The sequence below is a fragment of the Biomphalaria glabrata genome, chromosome 1 (assembly GCF_947242115.1).
Source record: "Biomphalaria glabrata chromosome 1, xgBioGlab47.1, whole genome shotgun sequence".
Taxonomy (NCBI): Eukaryota; Metazoa; Mollusca; class Gastropoda; family Planorbidae; genus Biomphalaria; species Biomphalaria glabrata.
The window spans coordinates 43,109,765-43,137,394 of record NC_074711.1 but is presented as its reverse complement, the minus strand read 5'-3'; the positions used below and the strand labels follow the sequence as shown (position 1 = coordinate 43,137,394).

The 27,630-nt window shown below is 32.7% G+C and overlaps 1 protein-coding gene and 1 long non-coding RNA gene across 2 annotated transcripts in view; one reads left to right on the top strand and one right to left on the bottom strand.

The window, feature by feature from the left end:
- LOC106064924 (cytoplasmic polyadenylation element-binding protein 2-like) overlaps positions 1-27,085 on the top strand; it is a 30,233-nt gene extending 3,148 nt beyond the window's left edge. Inside the window, exons 2-8 of the mRNA XM_013223594.2 lie at positions 1,590-1,704; positions 4,355-4,528; positions 8,278-8,367; positions 15,698-15,816; positions 22,028-22,142; positions 23,212-23,393; positions 24,765-27,085. Of these exons, the coding sequence (XP_013079048.2) occupies positions 1,590-1,704; positions 4,355-4,528; positions 8,278-8,367; positions 15,698-15,816; positions 22,028-22,142; positions 23,212-23,393; positions 24,765-24,992 (1,023 nt within the window). The 3' untranslated portion in view covers positions 24,993-27,085. The remainder of the gene's footprint in view (positions 1-1,589; positions 1,705-4,354; positions 4,529-8,277; positions 8,368-15,697; positions 15,817-22,027; positions 22,143-23,211; positions 23,394-24,764) is intronic.
- On the bottom strand, positions 11,394-14,177 carry LOC129927668 (uncharacterized). The gene is made up of 3 exons (XR_008779309.1): positions 14,048-14,177; positions 13,460-13,652; positions 11,394-11,468 (listed from the first exon to the last, which is right to left on the bottom strand). It is a non-coding gene; the product is annotated as an uncharacterized LOC129927668 (long non-coding RNA).
- Positions 27,086-27,630: the final 545 nt, after the last annotated feature.

Below are 27,630 nucleotides of genomic sequence, written 5' to 3'. Positions count from 1 at the left end.
TGTTTATAATAAAAAGTTGTGTATTATAAAATATTACCAGAACCTATGGTCCCAAAATGGCTGTGACAATACATCGCATTCACATACCCATAATAAGTAGCTCTAATTAAAAGACAAAAAAACAATTACAGAAATGGATAGAAAAATTAGACCAAAACAAAATATTATTTAAAATGTAGATAAAGTATTTAGATAACAAGACTACTTACGTATCCACCAATGAGTTCAATGACTCTAACCTCAGTACATTGCAGATCTACTGAGCCTTTTTTAGAACTATAGAGGGATAGTGTCGTCTGCTCTTCATGTTGCTTCATCTTTCTAAATCCTATCCCACATACATGAAGCAGTTGTCAACCAAATACCTGAAAGAGCAACTTTCTAGCTGTTTACACTTTGTATCTCTTGTGTAGTAATGACTAGCTCTCTGTGAAAACTTAATTGTCACCCTAGTAGCTGGTCCATTTGAGAGCAAATAGCACCTATTTAGAGTATTCTCATCACCTGCTCTCACACCCAACAATTTTTTTTTATGTTTGTGAGCTTATCAGAGGCTGTCACTATGATGACATTGTGGTTTATTGTTAGCCTACATCTGTTTATAGATATATGGTTTCCTTCAGTTGTGAAGTGACTATGGATCATCTATAGAAAGGCCTAAGCATTATTTGTGGTTGGAACAATGTTGCCACATAGCAGTTCCCCCCTCTCCATGCAGCTGATCCGAAGGAGCTGCAGGTGTTAATACAGTTTGGGATCAGCTGCATCACAGGCTCTGTCAGGATGAAGCACTGTGTGTTGCAAACTGCCTTAGGGTTGCCAGCTCCTAAGTTTAACCAGGGTTGACCCATGAAGAATTTCTCATACTTGGGTATAACTGCAAGGCAGCAGAGGATTGAATTCATGGATAGCTTGCCAAGGCTAAAGAGCCATCCTGTAAGAAGCTTACAGGATAAGGCCTCATTTCCTTGCCTTTGTCCCTTCTCCTGTTAGTGTAAACAGTTCCTCCCAACCCAATATCTGAGCCACATGTGAAGGCCAGGAACTGGACTGGTTGTTCTAGGCTATTTGAGGTGCATGTCATCGGAAGCATTTTATAGGTAGTGGAGTGCATTTATAATGTAAGCCATGAGTTTATCTGGAGTTGCTACATTCTGGCGAAGCAAGATAAAATTGTCATGACTTGATGTCTTTTATTTTGATTAATTCTAATTAAAAATCACAATATAATTTGACTCTGCCTTGAATAGCTACAATACATGTTCATTACTGATTTCACATAAGCATTGCTATTTGTGGCAAGAAAAATACCAGCCTTTTTCATTAGAATGTGAATTTAAGACCACAACTTTTTTTAAATTATCCACTTAGTTGTGTGTTAGAAATTTATTGTTTTTGTTTATAATGATCAAAATAATAAAACTAGACTTTCTATGACTGGCATGATGCATGAGGATTCCTTTTTGAAAAATTATAACTGATTTTAAATGTTAATATACTTGGCTTAGTATTATCTATTATTTAAAATTGTAATTATTCTAATTTGAAAATGGCAGGCATATTTTATTCTCTTAAATTTTTTTTTCCAGAACAATTCTAGTCAGTTTGATTCTATTAAGTTTCCAGCATTAGAAAATCAGCTTCTTGACATTATGAAACATTCATCACTGGAAGGCATACAGATGAGAAGTGATACACTTAAAGGTAAATATTTTTCATAAATGAAGAATGATAAATATTCAATGTTTTTTTTTTGCTGATCAAATACATTTTGTGGTTATATTGTGGAAATCAGGCCAAATGCTTTAGTAGACTAAAAAAGTTATGCTAATCTTATGCTCTTAATTTTTTTTTTATTCATTGGGCAGGTGGGTTATTGGTCTGGCTGGCTATTAATCTTCTAAAAAGAATTTCCTTTCTATGCAACAGTTTTTTTCTCAATTTTTTTTGTTTTAATGGTGGTATAATATTTAGCTACCCGAAAACGTTTGGTCACATGGCCATATCAAAGGTTTATATTTGTGGATAGTTCATTGTTCATACCAGTACTGTCCTGTATCCTTTGTCAAAGTTGACCAATTAACATCACACTGACCTGTGTTACATGTCTCAGCATACACTGCTAACCCTTTTGTGCATCAACAATGTGACAAGTCAAAAACTCGCTGTCAGAGTCACTCAAATTTATCACAGCATTAATTATTGTTTTTCATTATTTATTTATTTTATTTTAATTATTTCCCCATCCTACCCCTAAATTATTCACCCGCCACACCTTTTCCGTTCCAGGCTAGACTTAGTTGACCACATTGGAGATAGTTAAGGTGCGTCCTTTCATTTATCTTCCCTTGACCGGGGCAAAGATACACGCAGACTCTTTGATCTTATCGACAGGATGTCTGACAGCCGCAGTGGACACCACCTTGTGTGGAATGCAAGTCACTCCCCCCCCCCCTTTCTCCTATGTCTCTCTTTGATCTAGGAGTCCACGAGGACGAACACGCCCATTGACCTTCGCAATGTGTGACTCCCATCTCAAGTCTAATTCACCCACGTGTAAGATAATTCTTAGCCTAGGACATTTCCTGTGTCCGCCCACATTCTCCAGGCCTGTATATAAGGTAAATTAAAGCAAGTCAGACTCTCTCTTTCTCATTCGAGCTGAGCTATCGAGTCTGGACTATATCATTTATTCTCCCTCCTAGAGGAATACCTGGTGGTAAGCTGAACTTAATCACAAGTTCCATCTTAATTACTTTTGTGCTATTTCCATTGGATATTATCATATGTATTTTGCTTAGTTCATTTATATTTAATTAGTGCATTGTGTATTTCTCACTGGCGTAAGTAGAAAACATAAACATGTGCTATGTATATATTTTAGTATTGCATTAATCTGTTAATGCTACATTGCTCAATTGATCATTGATGCAACCATGTATATATTTGTACACCTTATTTTATTTCCTTTATCTCGGTTGACAGCCTTGATAATTTTACTATCGCACTAATACTGCGCTTAGAAAGGAGATATGAGTTATCTCCCCTGTATTGAATTATCTCCCCTGTAGCCATTTCACTCTAACGAGAGTTGCGCCGCTTGAACAGACACCCTCTCCATTCAAGCGCGCTCCATTATTCTCGATCGACGGTCATATGTAAACATACCGTCAGGGTCGCTGACCACCGCCCAATTCAACCCCCCCCCCTTTTTCTTTCTCTATCCACCTGTGTTATTTATTTGAGATTATTATTTCCCCTTCTATGTACATTTTTATATTATTACTTTCCCTTTTATGTACATTTATGTAATGCTACTATCTGCCATCTATTTTCCAAATCCCATTTGTCATCATCTCCCCATTGTGCTCTAAAGCAATTTCACCAATCTGACGAATGCACCTCAGTCGAGGGCATCGATAAGATGTATGAGAGACATGTCCTAACTTGTCTTTATTTATCCGCAGCCTCCCTCAGGTGTCTGCCTATTTACCTGCCTATTTATCTATTGGATCAATTGCCCATTTATTCATTGGATCAACGATCTATTTACCTGCATCTGTGCTTAGTGCTATTCAGCACTGCACTTGCCTACTGAGATCTACTCAACTCTACCACTTGGCGCTATCGGCATTGCCCGCCTATTCGACAGCCCACCTGTCAAGCTATTAGGTGCGACGTCCCTATAGATTCAGATCTGTGTGAGACGTCATAGCTACGCCAACCCTCTGCAACTCACTGGACATATCCTGTCAACTACGCTGCCCACGGCAGATCAGCTCTGCCCGCAGTAACCTTGTGCCCACGGTAGCCGGCCACCCGCCCTACTGTGCCCACTACAGATATTAGATTTGGGGATTGAGACTCCACAAGAACTATATCACCGGCGTCCCTCTATCCGCTAGAGCGCCACCTCCAGCTGCAGAATCTCAAGCCAGGACACAGCCAGCTGCGACATCAACAGGCATACCAGCTAAGTCAGAGGACAAAGTGACATACTCTCTTATTAGGTGCAAGAGTGATGATTAGACCTAGTCTTATTTAGAGATAGATGCAAACCCTCCCCCTTTTCATTCTTATATGTATATTTATGTAAATAAATATTCTTTTATTTTAACTTTTGTATCTATCTTTCATTGCTTGTCTCGTTGCGTGTCTGCTCCCGATTCATATGCTGATAGGTTGGTGTGTGATAGCTTTAAAAATAATCATCCCCTAGACATAAAACGCGCCAAACATACGTCACATTTCCCCACCTGTCACAAACAACACAGTTATTTATACCATTATGTTGCTAATATATGTTATGGTAATTCAAAATTATTTATTCTTAATTTATTTATATCATATTCAGGTAAAATGCCTTTTGTTATTGAGGATTCCAGCATTGATGATGGATCATTAGATCAGACAGTACCTAATTTATCTGGAACACCCCGTTCATCTCCAAGTTCTCAAGGCTTAGATCGCATTGAAAGGTTTTCAAGAAAAGTATTTGTAGGTGGTTTGCCTCCTGATATCGATGAAGGTATAAATACAATTTTATTTTATATCCCCTTTTTTGTTAATTTTTATGTTTAAATATGAAAGATTTTAGAAAAACTTGCATTATTCTAATAATAGTATTATTGTTGTGAATTTGACTAATGAGCTTAATGAAAGGATTCCTGAAAAATTCTATTATGTTGTAGTTACAATAATACATTTAAAAGTAATTGAAGTTCAATTCTAAAGCTAACAGAGTAGTTTCAAAATAACAGTTTTATTCAACATACTCAACTGCTCTCTGAAACCTGTTTTGCTTAATACTTTTTTTAATAGTTTCTCCAGACCACTGCTTTGTAGTGTCAAGAATGGCTTTACAACCTAAGGATCCAACTAATTGCATTAATGAATTTTTTTCAATTCACACTCTCAGCAGGCGTTTTTTTGGCAGTTTCACATACTGGTTTTGAATTCTGACAGATCATTTCAAGAAATCAATTTTTGTTTTCACATCTTCTCATTTTATAGCCAGTTTAACATATTACACTTTGACTTCCTAGCAAAAGCTAACTTTCTACGTTCATAACAAGCTTCCTATCTCTATGGCTTCCCAAAGTAGTCTGTTTACATCGGCTGATATTTCGCTATCTCCCCCTAAAACCTAGTCTTGTTTTTACTAGTCAGTCATTGTCTGTAACTCAAAACTTCCCCTATTTCTATGCCAACTCAAGACTTTCAACAAAGTTCTTCATAGTATTGACTAAATACTGGCTTGAGTTTGTGTCTTTGACTTTTTAGAATAACTTGTAGGGGCAATGTTTCTTTAGCCTCTTCATCATAAGTGATAAGATTCAGAAGTTTCAATAATTTATATAGATATTTATAATTATTTATTTCTAATATATTTGCATTGTATAATCTGCGAGCAAACCTGATTTCTTTAAGTGTCCATTGGCCGCATAAAACATTCTGGTGGGCCGCTTGTGGCTCGCTGGCCGTAATTTGCTCGTCCCTGATCTAAATCTTCATTATCATTAATATCACTATTCATTTGTTTAGCAGTAAGTATTCTTACTTAAAACTTTAGATTAAAAATTGCAATGAAACTAAGGTAGGGTAAAAGTGTCGTTCCCAGAGACGATCCGTGCTTTTATTGGTTGTCAGGCCGTCAATTAGAGAGATGCGCCGCAGCCAATGAGTTAAGAAGCCTCTGTATTCTGTTGTCAGTCTGCCTAACAATACAGAAGTATTGGCAGCACTTCAGATTTGTATGTCTCTTTTTTTTTGTATAGTTGGAGAAAGGATTGTGGTTGTTGATAGTTTGCAGTTCATAGCTTCTGATATTCATGCTTAAAATATTGAAACTTGTATCACTATGGGAGGGGGGGGGGGGAGAGAATTCTGAGTTTATATTTCCACACAAACTATCCTTGTAATCTTGATTAATATGAACAGTGCTTAAATCTAATCAATATTTAGCAGTAAACATTGTTATGGTGTAATTGTTGATTTATTTATGTTTAACCCAATAGCTACTAATGCGCCAGCCGCAGCACACACACAGCATGACTTGCATAGTTCTCGTTTTCCTGTGCGATGCGTGGTGTTATTTTGAGCTGGCTGTTTTTTTTTTAAAGTGGGAATATAGATAGTTTCGTTAAAAAAATCTGGATGTTTTTATGTCTTTCGCTTCAGTTTCTATGGGCCTTCAAAGGTTGGTGATTTTTTATTTTTTATTTTCCTTAGCTGCGCAGGCCATTTTCTCAATGACCTTTCAATTTTTAGACCCCTTATCGCAAATAATGCACTAAATACAGCTGATAATGAACTTGAAATTGATAAAGACTTTGATCATGAGAATTTAGCGCTACATTTATACTTAGATCTAGTCCGATTCTGAGAGAGAGAGAGTGAAGTAAACATTAGATCTAGTCTAGATCTAGACTATTCTGGATCTAGTGTCAATGAACTTCTTTGACTGTTATTTTGACCAGTTTATTTTTGACCACATGTAAACTTATGATAAAATAGATCTAGTTGGGGGTGTACACAACGTTGGTTTGGACAATGGTTAGATTACTTTTACTTTGTCATGCTAGAACTTCTAGTAGAAGTAATGAAATCTGAGACTGAGACACATGCAGAACCACATCAGCATGATGCCATGTTCAGGCAACTAAGGACCTCAAGCACACCCCATGAAAGTCAGTAAATACTCAAGACATCTACAGATTTTATATATAAGGAAAATGTTTATTGTCTAGGCCTACTAAATTCTTACTTATAAACATTACTGGTCTTTGGGTAAATGTTAGAGGGTACCAAAAATAACAGATCTGATGGGGGGGGTCCACCAGTCTTCAAAAAAATCAGGCACTCGAACAAATTTTTGCCTTTACCTGTTGTTTTTATTGTTTTAATGTTGTAAAACCTATTCAAATTATACATCATTTTAAAGGGCATCCATTTCTCTTTTTTTAGAAGTATTTTTTTGTTATTAAGGGGGTCAACAGGTCAAAAATAATCATTTTTCAATAAAAAAAAAATCAATTTTTCAAAAGTTGCATATTATGTTAGAATAATATCTTATAAATGATATAGTTTAGCTAAAATCATTAAAATAAAGGTATTTTAATGTAAAAAAAGAGTTAGAAAGGGGTAGGGGCAAGCTAATTTTGCTCTAATGGTTGAAAAAATCGCCAATTTACAATGCAGATTACCGCGTAGCCCGCCAAAAAAGTGGGTCATATTTGGTGTCTTTGAAAAGCTTATGGTCAGCTCTACAAGTCCATTTCAATGACTCATTCATCTAAAAATAACCATAGCCTTGAAACTAGTTCAAACTAGACCACTACACATGTCTCTATTCAAATCCGATTGGATCATGATGTGTATTTATGAAATAAACGTCTTAAACCATTTACCCTGTCTGAAAGCTGCCTAAATACTGCAGTATGACATAGAAGTACTTCATAATCAAACACCACATCACATGCTGCTTATCACACATATAGCAATAATTTCCACTTTATAGACCTTTGATCTGTATCATGTTAACAACCTGGGATTCTTTTCTCGTTGGATTGGATGCTGTCGTTGACCACCACCTCCAGCTACAAAGACTTTTACATCATTATAAAGTTCTACCTAACTTATTTCATTACAAGATTCATCATCAAGCACTGCATGGTTCCTGGTGAACCAATTTATCATCAGCTACTGTTTCAGCATAAATAAGGACCAGAGTTTTTCTGTCGTTGTAGCTGTACACATGCAATGAACTTCAGTCTCACCATGTCACATTATATCAGCATTTCTTACCATCTATAACAGTTATACTGCACGGCATACATATGTGCATTATTAGCTCAATGGCTATATATAAAAAGTAATATCATATTACAATGAAGGACTATCTACTATAAAGGCACTGCACTCTACAATTATTCAGCCACTTAAAATATACACGTTTTTTTTTTGTGTCGAAATTCAGACTTGGCGGAAGAAAAAATCGTGAATGCGGAACATGTGAGCTTTTTTGATGATTTTGCGGGACGGTTCCGCATAATGCGGGACTGTAGGCATGTCTGGGCTTAGTAGAGCTATTGAGTTAAAATGTATTTTCTTTAAATATTCGACATAAAAAAAAACAAACTTTGCAATACAGCATTATTAAACAATATAATGATGTAGATTATACTACTGATAGAAATTTTTTTTAGTCAAAAAACAATTTTTGACTTATACATGAATAAAATTTTTTTTTTTTTTTTAAATACAATATATTTTCAGAAGAAATAACTACAGCTTTTAGAAGATTTGGTGCACTGGTTGTTGATTGGCCCCATAAAGCAGAATCTAAGTCTTACTTTCCTCCCAAAGGTAAACTTTTTCATTTTTAAAACAGTATTTCATGTATTTAAATGTGATACAACTTGGAAGGCTAATAATAATAATACATCTTTATTGCATTTTGTTCTGTTTTTCGACAACTTCTAAGCTAAGAGAGGCAACTCTTAACAAAAAAGAATTACCAAAAACAAAAGCCAATTTTATATGAAAAATATATCGAATTTTTTAAACCAGATTCTTCTTATGCAAAAATTTATTTTAAAATGGGATTACTTCCCATTGCATCATACTGCATTTGTATTTACATGTTTAGACCACATTGTATTGCAATAGGAGTTACTGCATTACTTTTGGTGAAGTTCAGTTTAAAAAATAATATATCCTGCTTAGAAGTTACTTACAGTTATTTTTTTTGCTTTAAATGTGAAGCTTCTTCTAATTTGTCAATGATGAGTAATTAAACAGGAAGTTTATGTACTGCATGCTATTTATATTTAGCATCTTTCTTATTAATATATACTGCTTATTAGCTACTTATTATAATTTTTTATGTTTTGATTTTATAAATGTGAAGATATAATTTGTTGATGATCAGTAAATAAACAGGAAGTTTATTTAGCTCATGCTCTTAATATTTAGACAATTAAAAAGGCATTTAAATACATATTTTAAAAATAAATTTAGCTTGAATGAAAAAAAAACACACTATTTCTTATGCAGGTATCATTTAAAGTTAAAAATAAGAAGACATGGGTTAACATGAAAAGGAATTATATGTATTTGGGACCCAAAACCAATTTTTCAAAATGGTCACATAGATAATTTTTTAAATTATTTGGATAGAACTTGCGATTCCAAAACCGAGGATACCACATTTATTTTCATAGCTCAAATATTAAGAAAGTTACACATTTTTAAAAACTTGTTTAACTAGTTTAAGCTCAACAAAAAATTCTTGTATTAAAACCTCTGCTATTCTCACTTTTCATCTCAAAAGAACTCTCTCCTGAATTTGCTGGTTTACAAAAAATGTAATCTAGATCTAGAGTACATTTAGATCTGTAGGCAGCTTCATTAACAGTTGATTAGTTTTTAATGTCTATGTGGCTATTTGAAGGTATTTTAACAATCCCATGAAATTTTAGGCTATATCGTGAATGTTAAATACTAGATCTAGACCTTTACAAAGTTAGAACAGCTAATTTTTTTAGATTCCATAAAGGATGAGAAAGGAGATCAATAAATCTCTTGATAAGATGGTTTTCCTGGCTGACTCAGGCAACCGGCACCCATTCCATGCTCTAATAGCACTGGGGAAGAAGGAGCATATATATGGATCTAGATATAGTTGATATATAGATGAATTAGAACTATTTTTTTTACTAATCGATCAATTAATTCCCAATCATGTTGAAGACTATATATAAGCAGATACACTGAAAGAAACTCCGCTTAATTTAGATTTTAGATCAGTAAGATGTTAGATCTAGCAAACATTTAAATCTTCTCGCGTCAGCACGCGCGTTTAAAAAAAAAAAAGCTATATCTCATGGGAGACTCTATATCTATACTAAGAATATAGTCCATTTCCAGACATTGACACACACTGATCTATATATATATATATATATGATTAGCAAGAAGTCCTTTTTTTATCTATAATTTTTTTTTTTTTGCTTTAGAGGGGGAAATGCATATTTTCAGATCCCTATAAACATGCCCATTATGGCCCAGTATCAGTTTTAATTAGGGTTATCCCCCTTTGCCCTAATTGCAGCCCTAAATAGCCCAAATGGCGCCCTAATGGGTGTGGGTACCGTTTGCACATTGGCGTCATTAGGTTCCCATTAGGGACCAATACGGGTAACCCCAATTGTGCCAATATCGTCCCAGAATGGGTAAACCCACTTCCGGATTCATTGGGGATTTCCAGAATCGCGCCATAATCAAGCCAATACTAGCCCCAATGGTTTAGTAACTGAGATTTTCATTGGGGTTCAATTAGGGATAACCCTTATTGTGCCATTATCGGTCCGATGCTGGCCTGAATGGTTTAGTAACTGAAATATTTATTAGGGCTCAATTAGGGATAGCCCTTATTGTCCCTTATTGTGCCATTATCGGTCCGATGCTAGCCCTAATGGTTTAGTAACTGAAATATTTATTAGGGTTCAATTAGGGATAACCCTTATTGTGCCATTATCGGTCCGATGCTGGCCTGAATGGTTTAGTAACTGAAATATTTATTAGGGCTCAATTAGGGATAGCCCTTATTGTCCCTTATTGTGCCATTATCGGTCCAATGCTGGCCCTAATGGTTTAGTAACTGAAATATTTATTAGGGTTCAATTGGGGATAATATAACCCTTATTGTGCCGTTATCAGTCCAATGCTGGCCCCAATGGTTTAGTAACTGAAATATTTATTAGGGCTCAATTAGGGATAACCCTTATTGTGCCATTATCGGTCCGATGCTGGCCCTAATGGTTTAGTAACTGAAATATTTATTAGGGCTTAATTAGGTATTATCATGCAAATACTGTCTCCGATGGTTCAGTCATTAAATTTTATTATGGCTTAATTAGGGATAATCTTAAATGGTTTTCAATACTGTAGTTTAAAACAAATTCATTAGTGATTTTTTGTTTATAATGCCCTTTTTGTTCAGATGCAGCTCAATGGCTTCGTATGAGATTTTAACCTTTTACATAGGTCTACTTTCACACTGATGATTTAGATCTAGCAATATAATTATTTGACATAATTGTTTGGAAATTATAATGAATAATTGAATCAGTGCATGATCTCTTTATACATCTAGCTATAATGTCAACATATTTATAAAGTAATGGACATGTTATATTACATTTTTGGGTTTGAACACTAGCAAACAATACATTGGTAATGTACTATATATGACTTGCATGCTCTGATCACTCATTCTTAAATCAAATTTACACAATTAATTTTTTTATATTTTTTTATTCATGGAATAATTAACCAACACAAAAGACAAATATAACAGCACAAACAAGATATCAAGACAGCATTTTCAATCAATTCTTAGCATTCTTTACAAGCTGACTTCAAGACTGGTGGCAATAATTCATATTTTGACTTCCATACAGCAGCTGGAACAAACATCAAACAAAAAAATATTTTAGTCATGTAACAAAACTACCTTCAAGCTGTATTAATAATAAAAAAAATCTAACAATTAAACACCAGAAGACCTTACATTTATCTATGTGGACATACTATTTAATGGTTATATTTCCAGCCCTTGATGATAAATGGTGCTAAAAGCAACACAAAAATTAATGGTATTTCAAAATTTGGAGTTCAATCTTCTCCTTAAATTAAATGGTATAAATTGGTGTCAGCAAATGTGGCACTGGTATTTGACTATGCTAAAAGTGCAATGGCAGACTAGATCTAGCTAGGCTTCAATTCATTCAATATTATATTTTGTCCAATTTATTTATATTACCTTTATCAATGGCAATGGCAGACTAGATCTAGCTAGGCTTTAATTCATTCAATATTATATTTTGTCCAATTTATTTATATTGTATGGAGGGCATGCTCGTGGGGCAGGTTGGCAACACTCCTCGTGCAAAGGTCCCTCGTCTTCGGCTTCAGGCTCCATTCAGCTTTCTTCACCACCATCAGGACCTCTCTCTCTCATCTCAGTATCGGGCCAATCACTTGTTGGTTTCAGACCTTGTCGATGACTTTAGTCTTTCAAACGTCCATTAATGTCAACGTCAGACTGCCTTGGATTCTCTTTACCACCATCAGGACTTTCCTCTCCAGTCTTGGCAGCTGGACCAACGTCTGTTAGGTTCGGACCTGGCTGGTATCTCTCGACTTGCATATGCCTCTCAACGGCTTCGTCAGGTTTCAATGGGTCCTCATGATCACCACCAAGGCTCCTCTCTCTGGTTTTAGCATCTGAACGAACATCTGAGTTGATGATTCTATCCTCCACAGCAGGTATGCGTTGGTTCATGGCGGCTATCTTGGTGTTCATGGCATCTATCTTGTAATTGGTGTTTTCCAGCCCCGAGTTCATAGCTGACATCTGCTCCTGTTTGCTACTGGCGATCTGTCCCTGCATAGCTGCCATCTGTTCCTGCATAGCTGCCATGCTACTGGTGATCTGTTCCAGCAAGTTAGGTTCGACTTCAAAAAGATATGTGTCCGGTTCTTCTTTTTCTTCCAAAATGTCTTCTCGGAGGCGTGCTTGTAAAGTTTCCTTGTTTCCATATGCCTTCAGCCTTCGTCCACGGAGTTCTTGCTTCAGTTCTCTAAATTCAAGTTTGTACAGCAGTTTCAGACGAGCCATAGTAGATCCGATCCAATCCGATCCCACTTCTGACACCAGTTGTTACGAATCTCACTATCCAGGCTCTCTGCAAACTGCACCTTACGCCACCAACTTAAAGAACTTGATAACTCAGGGCTCCAAAGTAACGTAACACTTTAATAGTTGAATAAATAACAGCCAATACTGTACGATTGGCAACACGTACACTGTACAAATATCTCTCCGATAACACCGTCAGGCACGACATGGCCTAAATTGTGCCGATGTGCCTCAAATCCAAAATCTGTAGTGAACCGGGCTCTGAACCGTCTTGACTGCGTCACCTCCGCTCTTATATAGGGTCCCTACTGGCCTTCTCGAACCGGACAGAACGCCGCTCGACGTTTCTAGGTGGTCAGATGACTACAACTCTCGTGACGCTCCTGAGCTCTGTTCACGACGGCGATCCTTCCCGAACTGTCCTGTTGACACTCGACTCGGCTGACCGTTGTAGCTCGTCACGGTTGACCGCTGGCCTGGGGCGATTTGCATCGGCTGACTGCACACACACCACTACCCCTCTCTGTGCCACCACCAAGTTTATAACAATATTAACTTTATCACAGACTCTTACTAATACAACTATATTCTGTTGTAATTAGAGTTCGATGGTAATTTAAAAAATAAGTTGGCTGAAAAGTTATTCTAGAATTAAAATAAACAATGATCACAGTGAAACTTAAAAAAACATAACAAAAAAAAACAACCCACAACCAGCATATTTCAAAATTAGGATAGCATTTCTTTATTTACATTTAATCAATTCCATCCCATTAACAATTTTCTTTCAGATTGCTGATCAGTAATCTAAAAGCAAAATTTAATTCTTCTTACCTTCTTGAGCAGGCTTGCTTATGAAAAGATGAACAGCATCTGTACTGCATGCATAGGTTATTATTAACCTAAAAGATTAATGTCAACTTCCCCTAAAGAAAAATGTGGCGATCTGAAAAAAAATATTAAAAAAATAAATAAATAAAAACCTAAAAAATGTTTAAAGAATTCAAACAAAAATAATATTACAATAGAGGCAAAACACAAAATGTTTAAGGAGGATTGTTGCTATATAATGACATTAGGTCAAAAACAATTCTATGTAGGCCCTATTTTCATTGTATAAATGTTCATTATAATTTTTTATGCAAATTAATAATGAACTTAAATCTCAGTGAAATGACAAAAAGCTGAAAATGTTGGTCTTGACCATTGTTTCATAAGATTAACATTTATTTTACATTTTTTTAAATTTAATTGATTTGATCTCATTAAAATTTTCATTAGGTTTTGGGGGGGGGGGGGGTCACTGATCAGTAATCTTAAAGAAAAATTTATTCTTTGTACCTTTTTGAGCAGGCTTCCTCATGAAAAGATATTGGACAGCATCTGTAGTGCATACATAGACAATTCTTATTGTCAGATGCCCTTAAAGAAAACTGACATTCTAAAAAAAAAATACAAACAAAATAAAATTACAATAAAGACAAATCCTGAAATGTTTATGGTATGGTGTATAAGAAAAACTGTTGCTATAGCCTAATGAGACTCTGTATTTTTTCTTTAACAGTATCCACACAATGAAATTTTAAAAAGCCTAAGCCTTAGCTAAGCCTATAGAATGAATCCTAGATCAAATTGTAGAAAAATGTATAATATAATAATTAGTATTAAGACCTCTAGATATTCTTGCTAGATCTAAATATGATAATCTAGATCTATGTCTAGTTTATAGATCTAGAATTTCTAGATCTGTATAGATCTATTTAATTCTATTACCTAGAGCCTAGATGTATGGTGCCCCAATGTTAACATGTATAAAACTTTTTTTTTTTTAATCTAAATCTAGAGAGAAAAAAAACGAATATGTTCTCCTTTAGATTCTATGTGTGATTAAATATTACTAGATATAGATATATTTTTTTAGTGTGCACATTAAAAAATCAGACACACACACACACATACACTATTTGATTTCGAAAAAAGTCTGCATTGGGCCAATATGGGTAAAACTTCACTATTCCAGTTAGGGATTTCCCCAATAGAACCCTAATTAATTTTTTTTTTAAATCTTAATATTACTTACAAAAAGGATTCAAAGCAAAATTTAGCTTTAAGACAATTAATACTAAATTAAAACTAAACATCATAATATTGTTTTTTATTTTATAATAAAGATTTCATCATGTTGGTTCTGGCGTGATTGGGGAAATCCCAAACCAGCACAAAAGCGGAAAGACGTTAACGGCCCAATAACTAAAATCCCACACCGATCCGTTAACGTTTTTATAGGGGTGAGTGTAAGTAGGGCAATCTACCCAACGAAACCTTATTACCCCACACCGCGCCAGAATGGTTTCAATAGGGCTTTGTTTATAGGGATGATAAACCTTACTCGCATATTTTCGTGTCCATTTGGGTACAAAATACGCAAGATGCGTACTTGTAGGCAACTCTGAATTACAGCATACTATTTTTAATTTTATTTATAAAATTTTAAATTAAATTACTAATTAGTATAAACATTAATATTTAATTATTTGGCCTTTTCACTAGCTACATCAGCATTCAAATCTGAATTATATTTTACAAAGCTTATATCAACTCACTCTGTCTGTCTGGTAAAATATTTGTACACATTATTTCTCCCACACCCAATCTTGGATCAAGCTAAAATTTTGCAAAAGTATTTCTTTTACCTGACATCAAGAATCAATAATTAAAAAAGAAACAAATTAGTTAATTAAAAATAAATATATTTAATAAGCGATCACCCAGATACCCTTTTCATTCTCCACTCATCCCTTTCCAATCTTGCTAAACAAAAACATTATTGGTAAAAATATTTTTAATCACACAGATTTATTATTGTTAGTCTAGATCTATTAAAAATTTAATTACATGACTGATCCAAACTAATTGATACAACTACGCTTAATATAAGCTTTTTTTTAAAAAGTATTTTTATGTTTCTTTTTTGTTCTTTTTTTACTTCAGGCTACTGCTTTCTGATATTTCAAGATGAGTTGTCAGTCCAAAGTCTTATTGAATCATGTTTAATGGATGATGACAAATTGTATTGGTGTGTTTCAAGTCCAACAATGAAAGACAAACCAGTATGACATTTTTTTTATAAATTATTTTGTGTTGTTATATGAATTTTTTTGTTGCTATAGTATAAATTATTTAAACAAAATGCATTATAAATTATTTAAGTTTTTTTTCCTACATTCTGTGTCTAGATTTACAAATCGAATCATAAAATGTTAAGTTTAAAATAGTGAACTGTGGAGAGGGGGGGGGGGTTGAAGAGGATCTGAATTTTATTTATGTTAAAAACTTTGTGGTAAGAATGACTTTAATAGAATGTTACATTTAAAGTATTCTCATCCTATTACTAGGCCTTCTTTTAGTTTGTGGGTATTCAAAAAAAAAGTATGCATTCTTGTTTAATTTTGTGTAACTGATCACCATTAGCCATATATGCATTTTAAATTGCTTAACTTTTAGCATGATGTGTATTTTTTGCTTCAGTGAATTGAATATTAGCAGCTCAAAATGTTTTCATAGACCCATTGAACTGTTAAAATTGATTTGAAAATTTAGAATAGAATAAAAATTTCAAATAGATTTTCTTAAGCTATTTATGCATTCATTTGATTTGATTAATTTAGTTATAGTCAAGATCTGTTAATTTACTCTTAGCTTTAAAAAATTAGGTAAGCTAATCTTTTTTTTTTTATCTTTAAACTAAATACTGTTTAAAATTGTTTAACCATTTCACCACTAAGCAGTTGAAAGAAACTATCTACCCCATCACTAAGAGAAGGGACATAACTCTGTATCAGCTATTTTAAAAAAATCATTTTTTTTACTAAATTCACAGAAAAAAACGAATAAAACCTAACAAAAACCTTCTTTTTATAATAGAAAAAATAGACCTAGGGTTAAGCATCATATTTGAAGTCATAAATAGGCCTACAGAGCTCAAAAACATTAAAATATCACGTCATATTTAGTTGTCTTCCAATCTCCCGTATCATGGCTAGATCTAACTTATTCAATACTGGATCTAGCATCAATTTTTTATTTATTTTCACTACTATCGGTCTTAAATGGTTCTAAACCCCAATCATTATATCCTTATTCTACAGCTTAAACATTAATATTCCCATTAAAATCTTATTCTATTAAAGCCTAAACATAAGCCTAAATATGTTCCATTTTCTAGGCTAGCAAAAAAAACAACGTAATTTTAAAAAAAAATCATAAAAATCCACTCTAACATGCTGCAGATACAAAATAAACACCTAAAAATAGCATCACTATCGCTCTTCTAGGTCAGAGTTAGTAAAGGTATAAATAGTTATTTTAAAAACTAGCAGTGCGTGCGTAAACGGAACAACCCAAAATCGTCGATAGCCGGCGACTCTAGTTGTCAACCAGTAGCAGTGACTCCCGGCAACTCTAGTTGTCAAAGGGTTAAAGGCTCCAATTAATAATGAACCAATAGCATTAACTTATTTTAAAAAATAAGGAAAGGTCTGTATCTATAAACAGTCATATTGAAGAACTGAACTGGTTCAGGCTTTGTGGAGTGTGTTGGTCCAAATCTTTGTGACTATAAAAGAAAAATTTTTCAAAAGCCTTTTTAAGAATCAAGGCAATCAAGGCCAAAGGCACCTAAGATGACTTTAACAAAATTATTTTTAAGATCTGTTGTAAAATAAATCTTAATGAGTAATAAAAATAAAACAGGAATTAAAAAAACTTTTAATGTTCAAAGTCATATGGAAATAATTTCTAATTTTATATCTTAGAATGGATAAACATATTTCAGTGTTCACCATAATGGCTACATTTCTGACAATTTTTTCTGTTGCATTCTTGCATAATCTTGTGCCAATTAGAATTGATTTCAATTTGGACATTCAATTTTTCATGTGAATTTTGCCCTTAATAGCATTTTTTTTTTTAATGTGAATATTTCTTTTTGATATATAACTCTGAATTTAATATAATTCAAAATTACCTATAATTAGAAAAGAATGCTCATAAGAAACTGAGATAATTACATGAAAAGCTTTAAATTATCCTATCATGTGCACTGTTAACTTAAGACCCTCCTATCAGTAATTAATAAATTTAAATAATACTTAACAACATTTGCTGTGTTTTCTTTGCACTCAGAAAATAAAATTTCATTTTGAATTTAACAAAAAAAAGCTACCCACACCATATAGCAATCACACATTTTATGTTATTTAAAAATTAACAAGAATATTTGCGCCTTCAAGCCGTGTCTTGTGCAAATAAGTATAAACAATGGTAACTCTCAAATAAGCGAACCAATTAACAGAGATGAAAGGTCAATAATATAAAAGTACTTGACACTGATAAACAATGTCAAACAACAAGTTTAATATGTAATAAAGGAAACCGTTGAATGTCATATTACTCGCTAAATTTTATATCCTTGTCTTGTTTTTAATAATCATGTCACTGTCTCTGAGTAAAATTTTCCCTTTTTATGAAACAAATAACTTTTCATGCCAAATTCCTTATCATATCATAACAAAAGATAGTCTTTTTTTCTCTTTTTAAAAAGAGCTTGCTTGTAGAAAGTATCAGATCCTCTCTATTCACTTAAAATTACTAAAGAAAGATCTTTGCCTTAATGTGGTGATGTTTTAGTTTGATTTGTAAAGGTATTATAAGAATTTAAATCTTTGATTTTCAAAATTAATTGTTTATTATACCAAAATCAATTGGGATACACCTTCACCTATCACTTAGTTTGTTGGGGCACCACACAAGATCTGTTGACATTCTTTCTCCATTCCTCTCTATCTTTTGCCTTGGAAAGAATTTTGTTCAACAGCAGGCCTGCCCATTTTTTTATGTTGTCTTCCCATCGCTTTTTAATATTTTTTTTTATTTTAGAATTATCTTAGTCAATTAAACTATTACTAAGTTTATATTACTAGATCTGCTGTGATAGTGTTTTTTTTTTAACAACTAGTAGTGTATTGTGTGTGACTGTGTATGGACTAACTATAAAGAAAAAAGTTCCCTTTTCAGACCTTGCGATCTATGGAGAGGTCATCTGTTTCTTTGATCAACAGTTAATGAGCAGGGTGTCATGTGGCCAGCACAATGACCCACCCCCTTTACTTTCCACAACTTAACTCTTTCAGTGCGGCGTTACTCTCAGCGAGTAACTTGGTTTATAATATTAATTTCACTATCTTTTTTATGTTAAACTTTTTTATTTCTCTTTTTTTTTTTCATTTTCCGGATATGGGAGTGATTGTTTTGGTAGTAAATTCGATGCAGTTCCAACACGTTTTGTTTTAAAAAAGACATTATGTTAATGGTTCCTCTTTTTTAGTTTATTTCCCAGGACCCGAAAATGTAAATAATACAATTTCTTAGTGCTTTTTTTCATCTTTTATGAAATCTGAAGCGATTAAATGTGTTTAGTATTGGGATTTTTCAATATTTATGGATTAAATGTTTAATTAAAAGGTTAAATCTTTCAGTATATCGATTTTTTTAATGAATTTTAAAATATTTTAATTAATGAAGAAAAATTTTATTGAATAATTAATTTTATTTATTTTTATTTTGTAGCCCATTCATTTTCCTTTAAAATAAAATCAAATATGTTAGATTATGTAATAAAATAAAAAAGTTATGTTAGTTTTAGTAACTCTACCCCAGGTGAAAATTTGTGTTCAATCCTGTTCTGGAGCTATAAGACGGGCACTCTCAAGGTACCAAACCAGATGCTCATTTACCATTTTTTCAGCCATCTTTCCCACACAAGATGTGAGTGAGATGAGCCTGTAGCCCTCAGCAGTGGAAGCATCTTTTCCCTTTTTTGGTATAGGAATAATGGTGGCACATTTCCAGGCCCTACCATCTGCCCAGGTTCTATTTACGAATGCCAAGAGCACGGCCCTTCCTTTCCCCCCTACATGCTTAAGCATTTCGGGGGTGATACCATCCGGCCCGGGAGCCTTTTTAAGCTGGCATTTCCTTATCGAGAAGGGGGAGTTCATTGTTCCCTCAGCACTTTCGGTCTGTGGTTCCTTTCGGTCTTTTTTTTCATCAGCTTTGTACGCCCAGCATTTTCGAGATTTCTCAGAAGACTCCAAGCCTTAGAGCTATCCGTTAGGTTTAACCTTGCACAGGTGTTGGTCCAACGTTCTCGTTTTTCCCTGTTAACAGACGTTTTGACTTGTAGGCTGAGTCTGTTGTATTTCTGCCTGAGTGTTGGATTGCTTGGCTTCTTTTGGACCTTTTTGTATGCCCTTCTCCAAGCCATAACAAGTTTGTTGATTTCAGCCGTCCAAAAGTTTTTGAATTTTTTACAAGGGTAAGTTCGAGGAATAAACTTTTTAGCCATGCCCAGGATAGCTGTTTGACGGTACACAATGTCGACAGAGCTAGACTCTACATGGATTTTTTCAAGGGCATTGTCGACAGCTGTCTCGTATCCTTTCCAATTAGCCTTACTATAGCACCACTTTCGTGGTTCTTTAGTGGTCTTGGTGTTCATTTTAGAAAGAGTGGCAGTCAGTAATATTGGAAGGTGGTCACTACCAATATCGCCTAGTATTTGATAAGTTATGACAGATTCCAAGTTAGTAGAGACTAAAGAAAGTTTTCTACATCAGGAATTCCATGTGCCTTTTAAACTCTTAACATGATGTGAACATTAAATCAGGCAATGTCAACTGAGACTGTGACAGGCATGTACTAAATGAAACGGAATGTCAGGATAATAAAGTTACTATTACTTTTTAAGTATTAAATATTAAACTAAAACCAACTACAGTCACAAAAATCTATGAGCATAACCAAGGGGGTTTTTTAGTTTAAAAACTCCCTATAGACGGTTTTTAGTTTAAAACCCCAAAACAGATGGTTTTGACGATAAAACTTCCTTTTTTTTTCAACAAAAAGAAAAGCAAAGCTACAATTACTAACTTTTGTGGTTTCCCTCTCTCTCTCCAATAAAAAACTCAAGCAAAACTATAGTTACCAATTTCTGGGCTCCATTAATAAAGTGCATTAAATATCAGATTTGGTTTTTAACCTACACATTTTTTAATAGAAGAGTAGCAGGATAATGCACTGTATATACCTCAGAATACACATACTTTTAGTTTTAAATACTGGAAATAATGCTTTGCAAAGTGCAGAGAAGTACAGTGAAGTACAGATTTGTACAGTTTTCAACACCACTTGTGTACAGTGACAAATCATTAGAATTTATAGTTTGGTTAGAATTTATAGTAATTAAAGTTATCAGTAACTGGAATCGGAGTTGTCAAGCTCTTTACATTAATATGCTGTAGTTGGACAAATCTAGCACTAATATATATTGTTACGAATCTCACTATCCAGGCTCTCTATAAACTGCACCATACACCACCAACTTAAAGAACTTGACAACTCAGGGCTCCAAAGTAATGTAACACTTTAATAGTTGAATAAATAACAACCAATACTGTACAATTGGCAGCACGTAACACAAGACTGTACAAATATCTCTCCGATAACACCGTACTGCCGTATCAACTCTTGCACTGGCCTCTCCGTCTCGTTCCGGGCTTGCACTGGGTTCAACAGTTCAGGACTGACTTCACACACTAGGCTCGTTGTGTCGGACTCGATCACAGACCAAGATCAAGACGCCGTTCGTCTCAACTGTACTTGACAGTACTCCGCACTGAACCGTCGTAATGCTCCGTACAGAACCACACCGTTGAACTGTGCTGTAGTGGACCTTCTGTCGTGAACCCTCTCTCTTGAGCCGTTTTGACTGCGACACCTCCGCTCTTTATATAGGGTCCCTACTGGCCTTCTAGAACCAGACGGAACATCTCTCGACGTTTCTAGCTTCGTCACATGACTACATCCCTCGTGACGCTCCTGAGCTCTGTTCACGACTGCGATCCTTCCCGAACCGTCCTGTTGACACTCAACTCGGCTGACTGTCGTAACTCGTCACGGTTGACTGCTCGTCTAGCGCTGGCCTGATGATGGTGATTTGCGTTGGCTGACTACACTCACACCACTGCCCCTCTCTGTGCCACCACCAGGTTTATAACAATATATATATATATGAACCATTTGTTCATGCTTTTTAATTCTCAAAGCATTAGAATCCTTACAGGTTAAAAACTCACCTAATTAGTCCACTTTTTTTCTTTCTATAACTTAGAAACAAATTTACTTAAAGGAGTAAGGTACAAAATTTAAACTTCTTAATGTCTTCAATCTTTTTCTCTAAATTTATTTTGATCCTGTTTTCAGGTACAGATACGACCTTGGAGTTTAAGTGACTCTGATTTTGTTATGGATGGCTCACAGCCACTTGATCCTAGAAAAACTATATTTGTTGGTGGAGTACCACGACCCTTAAGAGCAGGTAATTCAATCAAAAATGTTCTCCATTAAAGGAATCTAATGTTGATTAAATCATTTTAAATTTTGTGCCTAAATGTACATATAGTAATTGTTATTATTTTTTTAAATTTTAAAATAAAAAAAAAAAAAAAAAGTAAATGATGTTTCCCTAGGGGTAATTTTTTCTAAGCCTAAAAAAAATTCTTATATTTAATCTTGTTTCTTTTTGATGTCCCAAAATGGTAAAACATTCTAGGCCTATTCACTATAGGCTAAACCTTTGACTAGTGCTGTCACAATTACTATTTTGAATTAGAAGCTTAATAAAAATCAATAGATATTCAGCTACAATATTTTGGGCTGAAAATTGCTGACTTTGTATTATAAATCTGGTGATCAACATGCTTTCTTTGTAAATTAAAATAATGAAACCTGGATAGCAGTTTCTATTAGCTGTTCATCTATTTCTCCATCTTGTCTAAGTATATTATTGGCTGGTAATTTTGGAGTAATATCAAAGTTTGACAGTTTTGTTGACAAAATGATTAGCATTTAATGTAGTTTTTTTTTGGGTCTAAAGATATTAATTCTTTGACTCCAGAATAATTTTCCACGTTTGGACGTAATTAATTTTTTTGACCATTTGGAGTCTAAAAAAAATGCTTCGATGAAACTTTTATAACTTTTTTGTTTTTAATTACAAAATAGTATATTTAGTATAGAATTAAAAGGAATGCATGCTCTTTTTTATATAGCACAAAGCAATTTTTATAAAACAAAATTAAAATTTAAAAATAAAAACTTACAGACAGCGAAAATGCCTCCAGGATCTATATCTAGATCTGATCTTAGAAAAAATTTATGGTCCATATTGAAATTTTTTTTTAATCATATTTATCCATATTGTCACAAAACTTTATATAGAACACATCTAAAACACATAAAATGGAAATTATTTTAAAACATCGTTGCTGCCAGCGTTGATTAGAGCTTTATAGCTGGGTAAAATCAACGGTGGGAGCGTCCATCTGGAGCTAGAGTTAACAACATCTAACTACATTATCAGACAAAAATTGAATTTTTTTTTTCAGTTGAGTTAGCTATGATAATGGATCGACTGTATGGTGGTGTTTGTTATGCTGGCATAGACACGGACCCAGAATTAAAATACCCCAAGGGTGCTGGGCGTGTTGCATTTTCGAATCAACAAAGTTACATTGCTGCTATTAGTGCTAGATTTGTCCAACTACAGCATGGTGATATTGACAAAAGGGTAAGAACTACTTGGACTTGATGGGACAGTCTATACATGAAATTAATGAATACTATTTCAGATCTTTTACAAATTTTAAAGTGCAATAGAAAAATTATTAGATATAGATTTTAAGTATTTTTAGCAACTTGTATGCATAATTAGTTAGCCTGACAAAACAGTTTAGGTGGGTAAAATTAAGCATTGAATTTATGGCACCTGCCACAACTTTGGTAAAGCTTTCATCTACAGTTAAATATTTAAGATTAAAAAGATTTCATAAAAACTTGATGTTATTGTATTGATGGCATTGTATTGATAAAAAGAAACATAAACCTTTTTCTACCTGATAGATTTTTATCGAGAATAATTATCAGTCTCAACATCACTTAAGACCAAGCCTTGATCATTGTTATACCTAAAAGTAATATTGTCTTCTGAAGGATAACACTATTACAGCCTTTGTATATTGCATCTAAGACATCCTTAGTTTCATTGACTAGTAAAATAAATAATATAGAAAAATATTTAAATTTGATTTTTATTAACAATGAAAGATTAAACTGCCTGTTTTTGATACTGGTACTAAAAAATAGATCATTACAATGAAGTGAAGGCTTGTTTTGAACCATAGCTTTTTTTTTATGTGAATAAATTAAAGACATGAAAATATCTAACTGCACAATTCATTCAATATGATTCTGATCTCCATAGCAGAAACTCAAATGGGACTCCCAGAATTTAATGTTCTTTCAAGACTGGCAAAGAATTTAATTTTTTTTATGGAAGCATTAGCTAAATTAATATACTGACAAAAAAAAAAAAGATCCTTCCCAAATCTTGATCATTTTCATTTTTTTGCTATAATATTTCAAATTTGCCAGTTTTTAATTTGCATATTAAGTTTGGACACAATACAAGTTTCCATTTCTGGGCTATAGAGATAAGATGTTTCATATATGTCCCAAACAGTTTTTGCACAGTTCTTTTAACATCACTATGCATTTGCTCATCATTTTAAAGCTAAAAATCTTAAATGGTATGCTCACTTAAATTAAACTTTAAAAAAAAAAGAAGAATAGGAAGAAAATAGGAAACCAAAAGAAGATAAGGATGGCAAAATGAAGTGACCTACCATCTTTTGTAGTATAGTTGCATGCCTGAGATGGCTTCAAGTTGTTAATTTGTCACTATTGTTGTCAAATGACTTTCCCATAGAGTTATAATAGAAGAAGAAAAATGCTTACGCATGCTCACTTTTTGTAATCATTGTGCCTTTTTGTCTAGAATAAAATTGCCGTTATAAAAAAAAATATTACCTTTTACAATTTGAAAGGAAATGTTCTTTCTTGATTAGAATTGAATCTAATTAAAATTTATCTGATGATGCAGGTTGAAGTTAAACCTTATGTTCTGGATGATCAGATGTGTGATGAATGCCATGGAGCTCGATGTGCTGGAAAGTTTGCACCATTTTTCTGTGCCAATGTGACATGTTTACAATATTATTGTGAATATTGTTGGGCACAGATCCACTCTCGTCCAGGAAGAGAATACCACAAGCCATTAGTTAAAGAGGGAGCTGATCGCCCAAGAGCTGTACCTTTTAGATGGTGTTAATTAAAGGTGATTGATCCTTCGAAGTCAGATTTTTCTTTCATATTAAAACCAAATTTTTGAAACCTTATATATAAATTGTTTTAAAGTCTTTTTGTAGCTTCTCTTAGGAAAAAAAAAAAAGCACAATTTGATGAATTTTTTTTTCAACGAATTCATTATTTTTTAACTCCACATTTATAGTACCGTAATGTTCAGTACTTGCTAAATCATATTTTTTATAATGCATTTTTAAAGCTTCCAATTTTCTAGTCCCTTTTGCACGTATAAAATAAAAAAAAATAATAAAAAAAATGAAGTAAACAGTTTTCAAAGAATTTATATTATTCATATGAGTATAAATTTTTTCTTTTAACAAACATTTTGTGAAACTTGGATTTTTTATCAATAAGTTAATGACATAGCATTTTTCTTATTTATTCATATTTTGTTTATAAAATTTTATGTTGTTACAAACCAAATTTTATTCAATTATTTTTATGAAATCTTGCCCTTTAAAAAATGTTTTTCTATGTTGTTTTGTTGATAAACATTTTAAAATTACTTTTTTGCTAAAATTACATTAAAAAAAAGAATATGATAGGCAGTTTTTTTTTGCCAAATAATGTAGAAATATTTAACTTTATTTCAGATTGTTAACCCATTTTCTTTTACTTTTAAATTTATATTTATCTTTTTCTTCATTTATTTTATATTACTGTCATTATTTTCAGCTTTCCTTTTTTTTTTTTTTAACCTTGTCATCTTATTCATTTTAGATATGTTTTGATATGTACTTTCCATTCTAAAAATTGGTGGGTTTTCAAGTAACTATAGCTTAAGCAATTATAAAATGTGAAACAAAACATCACAATTTTTTTTTTTAGTCATTTGACCAAAAAGTATTAGCACAAATATTTTCTTACTAAGTAGATTTATTTTGCATAATGAACTAGAGTATTTCTAATCATTAAAAAAACAATCACTTTTGTTGAAAGAAAACATAAAACTACTTCATGTTGTTTTTTTAACCTTTTGAGAAATAATTGTCAGAAAGCTTAAACACAACTTATTCTCTAAAGGTTAAACAAATTTTAAAGACTATGAAAATACCACACTCTCTACTTAGACTTTTGTTCATAATGGCAAAAGCAGGAAGAACAATGGAAAAGCCCATGAATATTATTTTTGTCAAAAGCATTTTAACCTCAAGTGTTCTTAATTTTTTTTTTTTACTAAAACTTTGTTTTCCCTTTTCTGCAGGGAGTTAAAAGTAGTTTTTTTTAAAAGTACTTTTTTTTAAAATCATTATTATGTTTTATTTATTTCAAATGCAATTGGCATTTCTGGTAGTTGTAAACAACAAATGTTGAGTGATATGTATAAAATAGACTCATTACCTTATTGCATGCAAAATTATTTTTTGAACATTTTTTTTTGTAATTGTATTTCATAACTGTGATGTTTTCACCAAAAACATTCTATGGGTAGAATTGTACATACGATATATACATATTCTATATTTATATCTAACTATTTTAAACTATTTGTAATTTTGAAATTTCCCCAACTTCTTCGTTCAGCATATTTTTTGTCTCAATTTTCATAACCTAAAGTCCATTTAGAAATGCATTCCATTATTTATTCTTTGCAATAATACTGCAAAATTACTAATTATTGTTTTATTTTTTATCTTTTTTCATTTTTATTTATTAAAAAAAGAGAAAAATCTGTAAAGATATATTTTTTGTTTCAATTAAACTTTTTAAAACCAAATAGCCTGCTATTTTACATTACTATTAAAAACAAGATCTTAAGAAAAATTGTTCATAATTTTTAAAAATTTTTTTTTGTAGTCTATTTAGGTATTTTAATAATAGTTTTTAAAAAAAAGAAGAAACAATCAAACGAGAAAGCTATTTCCCGAAATGTTATAAAGTAAAGTTATTAAATTATTACAGTTCATTTTTTATTGTCAACATATTTTATTATTTGATTATTACTATGAATCTCGTAATATCTAGTCCAATAGATTTAAAATAAATCTCAATTATCTTTTACAAGTTTTTTTAATAGATAAAAACTTGTTATTATTATTTTATCTTTTTTTTTTTCAAGGCATGTTTTATACTTACCAGTTCTATCTATTGCATGTCTGAGAATAATAATTATATTATTCCTACAAATGTTTCAACTTGTGACATTAAAATGTCATGAACCAGTATGTTGATAGTCATGCTTCCACTTGTAATTAGAAGATAATTTTCTGAAAAATATTTTGCTAATTAAATCACACTAAAAATGTATATCTTTTTAGGTCCAAAGCAAACTAAATAGAAAGGAAGTGGCTTTAATATTCGTACAGGCTCTAATTTATGGCTTGATTTGAAAATGTTTTTCCTTATGTGCAGATGTTCATAGTTTATTTATTCGAATTTTAAATCCTGTATTTATTAGTGTTTTTTTTTTTTTTTTGTTTGTTAATGAAATGGGAATTTATTTTAGAATTCTTTGTTAGTATTTTAGCCAAATTTGTAAAAATATGAAAAGAAATGTATTTCATTATATATTAATGAAATACAAAAATATAATCATTGAGAAGGATATCATTTATTTTTGTCAGATTTTGATACTGCAAAAATAAAATAAAATTGTAATTCTG